General features: G+C 39.6%; 1 protein-coding gene across 3 annotated transcripts in view; it reads left to right on the forward strand.

Annotated features, from left to right (window-relative positions):
• LOC147451493 (haloacid dehalogenase-like hydrolase family protein) overlaps nucleotides 1-7082 on the forward strand; it is a 143545-nt gene extending 136463 nt beyond the window's left edge. For all 3 annotated transcript variants that reach the window (XM_086520385.1, XM_086520387.1, XM_086520388.1), the window contains exons 20-27: nucleotides 1743-1900; nucleotides 2299-2348; nucleotides 2439-2560; nucleotides 2994-3194; nucleotides 3604-3640; nucleotides 5984-6237; nucleotides 6382-6531; nucleotides 6653-7082. In XM_086520385.1, coding sequence (XP_086376511.1) covers nucleotides 1743-1900; nucleotides 2299-2348; nucleotides 2439-2560; nucleotides 2994-3194; nucleotides 3604-3640; nucleotides 5984-6237; nucleotides 6382-6531; nucleotides 6653-6796 — 1116 coding nt within the window. In that variant the 3' untranslated portion in view covers nucleotides 6797-7082. The remainder of the gene's footprint in view (nucleotides 1-1742; nucleotides 1901-2298; nucleotides 2349-2438; nucleotides 2561-2993; nucleotides 3195-3603; nucleotides 3641-5983; nucleotides 6238-6381; nucleotides 6532-6652) is intronic.
• Nucleotides 7083-9616: the final 2534 nt, after the last annotated feature.

Raw genomic sequence — 9616 nt, forward strand, 5'->3', positions numbered from 1 at the left:
ATTGCACATGAGCACAGCCGGTGTTTGCTAGGTGTGGACATTGGGAAGTGTTCTCATACAGTCGCATTAGTACCGAGCCTATGGTATTAACAACAATCTAGTCACTGAAAGTATGATGTTAAGATAGATGCATTTGTGATTTATTCATGGTCGCATCAATGTGATGTTTACTTTGCTACACCAAGAAAAACAGTAAGAGTAAAGTTTTAATTGTTGCCATGTATTTGTCAGGTAATGCCATAAATTGGTATCAAGCTTGGCAAGGGACATAGATGGCCGCACACCTTGAGCATGCCGACGCAAGCGAGCCCTTGTCTTTCAATTTGGTCGTCTTCCAAGACAAGCTCAAAAGCTCGCTTTATACCACTGTAGTACCTTGATCTGTTCAAAGAGGATTGGTGAGGCCTCAAGCAAATGAGACTCCCGCTATGCCTTTTGCAGATTGGTATTTAATTGCGTAATCTGATGAGGATCGCAAGGAGGCTTTCCGATTTGGTTCAGACGAGTACATTAAATACGATGTGCAAGTCTTTGACCCTACTAACAACAATGCCACCATCAGAATCGCTCTCGTGCAAGAAATGAAACACAACAAAGGTAAGACAAAGGAGATCACGTTAAGTATCTCGTAGAACCCTCAGAAATCAGCAGAATGTTAAGATCCACAACACCTCTTCTTCTCAATCTTTCACTACCCCTAGAGCACAGAACAGTTCACCTAACAGTGATAATAAAGGAAAGGCTAAAAATTAGGAAACCCCTAAGTTGACACCTGATGAGAAATCTGCTCAAGGAATAATAGGGGTTTGGTTATTTCTTGAAGAAAGAACCGAGTATAGAAAAGAAGAAAGATGTTTTAAGTGTCACACTAAAGGTCACATGAAAAGAGATTGTCCTCACGGAACCGACATCTTCTCTTAGTGTCATAAATGAGTCAAGTAGAGCACCCTGAGTTTCTAATGATCTTGATGAGTCTCTCATGACATGTTATGGTCATGTTAATGGTCAGCGCATTGTGATCTTGGTAAATCTTGGCAGTATGCATGATGTGATTCTCTTGTAAAGAGCGCACGTTTAGAAGCTATTCCAGTGTGTCCCATTGTGGTCTCTGGATTTGCTTTGGACATGTACGTCTCAATTACGCATGAATGTTCTAGATTACAAGTCTCAAAACAAGAGGTAGGTTTTCGTCGTCAATTTGTTATGCCTCCTCTCTGTGGATGTGATATTATTTTTGGCATTAAGTCGTTTCGTGAGCTTAAGCCACGAGTTGATTGGGAAGAAAACACACTCAGCACTCTCTCGAAGGAGTCTCTATTGTGGTGATTTGTTGTGAGCAGAGTAATCTCTCGCTCTCATGTTTTGAAAGGGGATAAAACATGTAGTTCAACCGCATGTCTCAATACACAGTCAAACAATTCAAAAAAAAATCAATCAATGCATGATAAGGAACCTCTCTCTGTCATTCATTCTGCATGAGATGCATCTTTTGTATGGTAGAGGTTTTAGTGTCCGTATTGATCATTGAGCCCTCAAGTGGCTCCAGTTTCTGCCTAGTGCACTTTGGAGTGACTGACCAAGTGGCTATAGTCTTTGCAGCAAGTTACTTGCTCACAAAATGCTGCATGTTGATGTAGTTTCTCCCTTTTCTTTTTCTTTTTCATTAGCTTGAAACATCTTCACTTAGAAGGTTAGTACTTGCCGTCAATTATTTTAACTGTTGTTCGATTTCTGGTGGATAGGTTCTCAACTCCCCGTGGGATGTCTGCTGTAATCCGGCATCAGACGCCATTTACATAGCCATGGCAGGGCAACATCAGATTTGGGAGCATGTGATATCTACTGGAGTTACGAAAGTTTTTAGTGGTGATGGTTATGAACGAAATCTCAACGGAAAAAGGTACATTGTTTATAGATTCAGTTGCTTAAGTTTATGACATAGATGTGTTTGTTGATGGGTCTCCAAAGAAATCTCTTAATGAAAAAGGGCACATGATAATGAACTCTACTTTTATTCAAAACTCTTTTGGCTGGAGTATTAATATACACACCAATCTCACATTGTAACCAAGTTCAACATTTACTTAGTGCTTCTTTAGTAGGATTTCCCATTACCAATCTCACGATATACCCAAGTAGAGTGATTCGAAATGTGCAATATACATTCTTTAAAAGCCGGACTTGGTTATTTTAATGTACCAGAGCAGATGTCACATCGTAATTATGCTCATTGATTTAAGGTTGTCAGTTTTCGTATCGATGGATCATTCTGAATGCTTGCTCTTGTCAAACTTGTAGGGCTCAAGAAACTTCGTTTGCACAACCTTCTGGCTTATCTTTCACTTCAGGTACAAGGGGATACTTTTTTTTTTTTTTCTATCATCTTCAGTGGCAAGAAAGACTCTCCTTATGGGTTCTCTGAATTTCTTGATGCATAGATATGAACGGACTTTTTGTGGCTGACAGTGAGAGTAGCTCAGTCAGGCAGGTTGATTTAGCCACAGGTGGTTCAAGCCTACTTGCAGGAGGGGATCCCATGTTTGCGGATAATCTCTTTCAGGTTAGCTCAATTCAGGACAATACTGCTGTAGTAAACTAGTAAAAATGTGATCGCATGTCTAGCATCACTACGAGGGCTTTGCGAAATTACCATGAGAATAGGCAAATTTTTAAAAGCTTTCTGAATATTGGTCATCTGCAAAGAAAAGGTGTTTCAACATTTGATGCTGCCTTCTCTTCTAAAAATGTCTGCCAATTCTCCCAAAGGTCAAAGCCTTCACTTGAAAGTTGGAAAAGATTTTTATCACTCAAGTGAAAACGAGTTTTATGTTACCATTCCAACATCATCTCTAAACTAGAAATCTGGAGTGCGTGCTTTATTTTACAATGCTATTTGCAAATGACTGTGCTCATTGTTAAGGTTCTTGAGGATTTGATCTAACAGAATAGATAGACTGAAGTTCTGACTCAAGGTGCACTGGAATTGTTTGCAGTTTGGTGACAGGGATGGCACTGGTACTGGAGCTCAATTTCAGCACCCATTAGGTGTACTTTACAATTTTGATGGGCTTCTTTATGTTGCGGACTCTTACAATCACAAAATCAAGACCATGGATCCAAGCAGCAGGACTGTCAAGACAGTTGCTGGAACCGGAAAAGCTGGCTTTAAAGATGGAACCAGATTTGGGTGTCAGGTACTGTTAACTTGCTTGCTTCTCTTCTTGAGATTGTGCGTGATATTTATAAATGGCTTGGTTGCAAATTGATTTGCGATACTCCCAAACAAAAGTTTCGAGCATAAAGAAAGAAGAAAGATATGTTTGCATCTATGAAAGGCCAATGTGGCCTAAGAGAAAAATCTGATTCATTGCATACAACCTACCTTTCTTCTGCACCTGATCCGAGTTCTGATGCAATTTACTAAATAGGCAGCAATGTTCTTCTTAAGTCATTTCTTTTTCCTTAGTACACGTTTTAACATAGCTAGGTCGCTTATCTCATAAACCTGCACTTGGAGAACCTATAATGTTTTGATTCTAAAGTGTGCGTTTACTCTTCGATTTGGCTTCAAACTTACGGTAATTTTCCCTTGTGTAATTGCAGTTATCTGAGCCTGCTGGACTTGCAATGGGCCTTAATGGTATATCTCTCAACGTATTTTTGTTCCATATGTGAATCAATAAAAGGGCACATGGCTCCTTTGGAAAAGATTTTCAAGAAAGCCTAGTGCTGTGAAAATCACAAAATAACGAGATAAATACATATACATATATCTGGAGTAATCAATGAGTAAAAGGGGGTGGCATGACTGATTGGTTATGCACCAAGGCTGTGCTTTGGACTGTCATGAGAAGATTAGCCAATAAGTGTGCGGAAAACTACTAAAAGGGAGATACAGAAGGCAATATGCATGGTCTTAATACTGATCAAATGCAAAAGCATTTTAAGTTCTCCATTTGAGGAACTGCTATAAGCTCCAAAATTGAAGCATGTTGAAGAAGATAATATAAGGCAAGGAGGTTTGGCACTACAAGGGTAACCGAAGACCCAATGACAAGGCTGCATATGATCACCAGTCATTATTCTCCATAAATAGAAACAAAGGTCCAAATTTGAGCCACTAGACAAGAGCGAAGGCATTTACCATGTGTTGCTTTGTTGAGAGTTTAAAAGATGCAGGTTCCCTATGAAGCGTTTCTTTGATAAGTAGTTGAGGCTATCGCTCAGCCACCCACCATCAGAGACAAAATTAAAACTTCAGCTTTGTACGAAAGAAAATAATGCAAATTTCTTAACAATGAGTCTAAGAATAGGATTTGTTCACCTTGGTTCTTCAGCATGACATGCTCAATATGATGAAGGTAGATGTAACTATACAAAGAGACAACTGCAAAGGAGGACAAAACAACTAAAGAGCTTTCCTAGAAACCTTTATGTCACCGTCAAGTGTGATAGAGAGCCTATACTAACTAATTATACCATTCAAATTAGTATTGTGCAATAAGACATTGGGAGCTGCAGAATATTGTGCTCTGCAAGAGCTCCACTCACTTGTGTGGTTTGCTCTATCTTAACGTCATTCATGTCACAAAAATGTTGAAAGTCATTGGAAGCATTTTTTCCTCCATTATTGGTCCTTAAGCTTTTTGTTTGACTGTGACAATTAGATTGAGTGCAAAGAGTAAAGATAACTCCATTCACAGCATGCACTTTAGGAGATTAACAGAGTGCCTGGCTTGTAGAGAGATGCGGTGGACCCTCGCCCATTGTAAAATGCCTGAGTTTGAGAAGGCTCATGAGCTAAAGCTATTCCACTAACTCACGAGTAGAGACTCAGTCATCGCATGGCGCCAGTTGCAAGAGCCCCGCCCACCCTTTCTCTTTGAGGAACCCCATAGATGGCATGAGTATAGCGAGACTACCATGCACATCGACAGCCATCGATTCTAGGGCCTCCAAAGCCGTGTGCTTCTACGTCGACATTCTTTACTACAGCAGTGGTAGAGGCGTTTGCCGCTTACAAAGATGGTTTGCCGATCGAACAGATATAAAGAGTAATTACCTTATATATGCCACGAATGTTCTTTTCATTGCACTACTCTTTAATACAGGACTCTCAAAGGGCCTACCGGTAAAGTGGAGTATGCCACCATTGTGCCCATCCCCAAGTTCAGGGAAACTTTTGACCTTGGAAAGTACGGAACTACTATATTTGGCCACACGTTGGCCAAGCTTTATGGACCAGTATTGGAGGTAGAGCTGAGCTAATATGCAGAAAACGAGGGTCTACGTGCTCGGCATCCAAACAAGCCTTGTCTACTATTGATGCATCGTGACTCTGTGGTAGATTGATCAGATCAAGGCATGGAATGAAGACTGCATTATATCTTTGTGGAATTTCACAAAAAATTTCCAGATTCTGCAAAAACAGACTCTTCCAATGCCTACAAACTCTTGGTGTGCATCAGAGATGATTTGTTGTATAAATGCCCTTAATAAGCAGGTGACTACTTGAGTACATCGTTCCGGGATATCTTAGAGCCCATTCTAGTAACATAGGTATGATGCTAGGGTTTAGGGTATGCACACCAAGGGTTTAAAATACCTCAGCAGGCTCCTCCAGTGCAGGGGAGTGGCATAGATACTTTTTTCTTCGGCTATGAGCGAGGTCTTCAGAACTTTTTATTTAGGATCAGGGCCACATCACCTGGCATTATGCACCTCTTCAGTGGTTTATACTCATTTTCCCTATATGCCACCTTGATGTATACATAGCACTCATGCTATACTCCCCATTATGTACTTCTCTGAGCGATAGGCCGCTGAGCACCCCTAGAGGTCTCACACACAGCGCACACACATGCACACCCACCCACGCACACGCACGCCACGCGCTTGTGCGTGCGTACACACACACACACACACACACACACACACACACCCGGGGCTGAATATTGAGGCTTTTTCACATCCTTGTTTGCAGGTAAGGTCTATGTTGCAGACACAAACAATAGTGTCATAAGAGTTCTAGACACCAAAGGAAAGGATGGCCCGTCAATATCTACATTAGAATTAAAGGGTGTGGAGCCTCCTCGATTGAAGACTGCAGGAAAACCAAGACGTCTTCGAAGTAGACCTTCAAGAGACACAGACCTGATAAAGATAGATCCTATCAAAGCAATGAACGGAAACATCAAGATTCGAATCTCTCTACCACCGGGGTTCCATTTTACGAAGGTAAATTGGGTTTTTGTTTCATTTGGGTTTATTGATATGGAAGGCCAGCCAAAAGGAAGATACCCAACTAGCTAGCAGGCTGAGCTCTCATTCGTTAATGGAATTAACCTGACAAGTCACTTTGCCATGGATCACCCTTTGCAGGAAGTAACCAGCAAATTTGAAGTGAACGACGAGCCAGATGGCAAGGTGTTGTTACAGCCTGCATTAGGTGTGTTTGATGCAAGTGGGCAAGCTGTGATCAAATTCTCACGGCCCCAAGATGCGGTGGCAACTGTACAAATAAATTGCAAGGTGTGTATGTATGCACATTACACTCGTATACATGGTATTTAAGCTTCATGTGGATGTTTGCTTGCCCACATCTTCATTGTCCTATGCTAGCACTTGCTTAACAAGTGTTTGCCAAATCCAGGTGTATTACTGCGAAGAAGATGAGGTGTGTCTCTATAAAGCACTTGCCTTCCAGATACCTTTTGATGAGGCTTTATCACCAGCTGCCCTGGATTTACCTCTTACTTATGATGTGAAGCCACCAGCAAGGAAACAAACACTTTAGTCTCTATCACAAAGAAGAATTTTTCCGATTCTTTTGTACAATCATGAACCGCCTAATAATCATCCCTCACGAGCTAAGGGGGGGCACTCTCACTCCACCGAGATCTCAGTGATAAATGTCTGATTCTTTTGTATAGGGAAAAAGCGTTAAAAAAATTTCCCTCACAACTGCATAGTTGTTGAAAGCAGTGTTGCAATGTGGACCATAACCATAATGGCAGACTGCAGTGTATATTAGAGATTTTATCTTGAAATAATGATTATGGCTAATCAGTTTATTGAAAGCAGTTCATCTGATTCTCGCTAAATTGAGTGCCAGACTGATTCCTTGATTTGGAAGCATGGGTGCACCTAATTTGCAGCAGTATTATCAGCTTGATTATCTTGTATAAGTTGTGTTTTTTTTAAAAAAAACTTGTGTTCTTGTTTTGGGATTGTTAAATGGCTTACCTCATGAGAGTGCGAATCGAATTAGAGGTAGAAAAATATAGCTATTCAGGATGTGCAGAAAGTAAATGTTTTGCTAGTTATGTCATGAACGAGGCATTTAAAGGGGGGTGATTATACACAGTTTGTCAAAGCATCATTACTGTGAAACCAAGGGTCTTTAGCAAGAGGCTACAAATGCAACTAATATGACCTTTATTCCTCCATTGTATGAAAGGATGGAGCATAAGGTAAGTATTTCAATAGATCTGTGGTACCAATGGCCCACTTGGCAAATGTGGTAAAAAGTTGTCACTTAAAGACAATCTCTTGTCTTCTAGAATAGTGCAGCATGCATGTTGAACATGTTTTTGCAACGCATTCTTTGACATGTGCTTTGCTCATCCAAGAAAGAAAGCTTTATGTTAGTCCAACTACTTGGCTTGAATTTTCTGGAGAAATCCAATTACACATGCACTATGTGATATCAGTTTTGGGTGCTTGCTATAACAAACAATCACCAGACTGTCCGCCTGCTCCCCCTCCCCTCTTTTGGAATTGATGTGATTCTATTGATTCTTTGAAGCACTACAAAGTCCTTTGGCTGAAACTAAGTTGCTTATTACTTTGAAGTATTGACCTAACATCCAAGTTAACCTTCGAAATCTAGTTCTATATTTTACTTGCATGATAAAATCCTGGGTTTATTTGAGAAGGAATGATGAAGCCTGTCAGCCCTAGGTCATTAAGGTTACATACGTGCAGGCATTGTATGGGTATGCAAAGGGTTAGAATGTATAGGTTTTCCATGTTGATGTTCTTTTTGCCATACTTTTTTCCATGTGCCTAACATAAGGCAAACATGTGGATTTAAGCATGTTTTGAGAATTTTTAATCTCAAATCCACATGACCTTAATTTCTAGCCATGTAGGTTAGGAAGAAAGATGAAGGCATACATGGTACCACAATGAATGGAGAAGATGTGCATGAAAAATGCAAAGAATTGACACGCATTATCAGTCTAGCCATAGAAATGTAGCTATAGAGAAAAGTGCGGCCATGTCATGCAATATATTGTGTAAATGAAGACAAAATTAAAAGACTGGTTCTTTTGTTGCCATGTAGTCCCAACCTATTGATCGGTAATTATGCTTTTATCCTAAGTATTTAGGAGACATTTGATAAAATTGTATGGTGGAAGAAATTTTCTTTACTAAAATAGTTACTAGGGCTTTGCATTCAAATGTGTTTTTGTATATTATACTTTTAGTTGTTAAATTTGTGTTAAGTTTAGTGCTTGTTTTTCACAGCTGAAGATTTACTGTGCTTTTAGAAAAATCTGCAGCCCAAATGAAAGCACTAGAGAATGAGAGTTAAATCCAAAAGATAAATATGAGTATGTCGCTTAGAAATTGTATATTGATGATAGGCCTTCAAACATTTTATTTTATTTTTTAAAAAACTAAACATCACTTTTTGATGGAAATGACCCTTGAGTAAATGGAGTATGACTCCTTGTTTGTGTGATCAAAAGGTCTTTGTTGGCAAGATCTAAAGATCACTTGAATGGAATGACCAAGTATGAGTCTTTCACGTAGGCTACAAAGTACATCTCCATTCTAACACTCAATAGTTTGTCAATTTCTATTTCTTACTCACTAAGCTTCTCTGTTTCTGTGCATGCAATTGTAGATACTATTTGACAAGAGTGCAAATCTCTCTTTCTCTAATCAAGCTTTGATGGTTTAGTTGTCCTCTATCGTTGCAGTATTGGTGGCACACTATAGCCTTTGGATGGGCTTTACAATTGGCGTACATCTTTTTTAGTATTCTATTAGTGGCACAGTGTGGCCTTTGGATGGGCACTACAATTGGCATACATCATTTTTCCTCTTATCTCGCATGTGCATGCCATTTATTTGAAAGATGTAGTTGCTATGTTTGGTACTCATACAAGGAATTATGGGCTTCTTTTGTAACTTTGTGAGGCAAAGATCAAACTCACTCAATGTGTTTATAGAGAAAAATGACCCATGAAAGTGGCTTATAGTGTTTTTTTGGCAATTTCTACAAATCCGAGCAACTACTTTGGCACCTGCTTGACCTTTAAATGCACCAAAATATAATTATAGCCATTTGAAGAGATTGAATAATCTGGTTGCTCTTTCCATTGAATTGGCAAGTACTCATTGGTAATATAGAATGAATTGATCATTTGGTAAAGTTATTATAAGCTCTTCAAGCTCTTTACAATTGTAAATGCCAATATGATATGAGGCAATTGTATAGCAGCATGAGCCCAAAGGTGGGAACATTTTAAGCATGGGTGCTAAACAAAGATTGTTTGCACTTAAGAATTGTGATTGGCAAGCAAGAGTTGCGGAAGAAGCAGTT

The sequence above is a fragment of the Adiantum capillus-veneris genome, chromosome 9 (genome assembly GCF_014529385.1).
Source record: "Adiantum capillus-veneris isolate H3 chromosome 9, ASM1452938v2, whole genome shotgun sequence".
NCBI classification, from domain to species: domain Eukaryota; kingdom Viridiplantae; phylum Streptophyta; class Polypodiopsida; order Polypodiales; family Pteridaceae; genus Adiantum; species Adiantum capillus-veneris.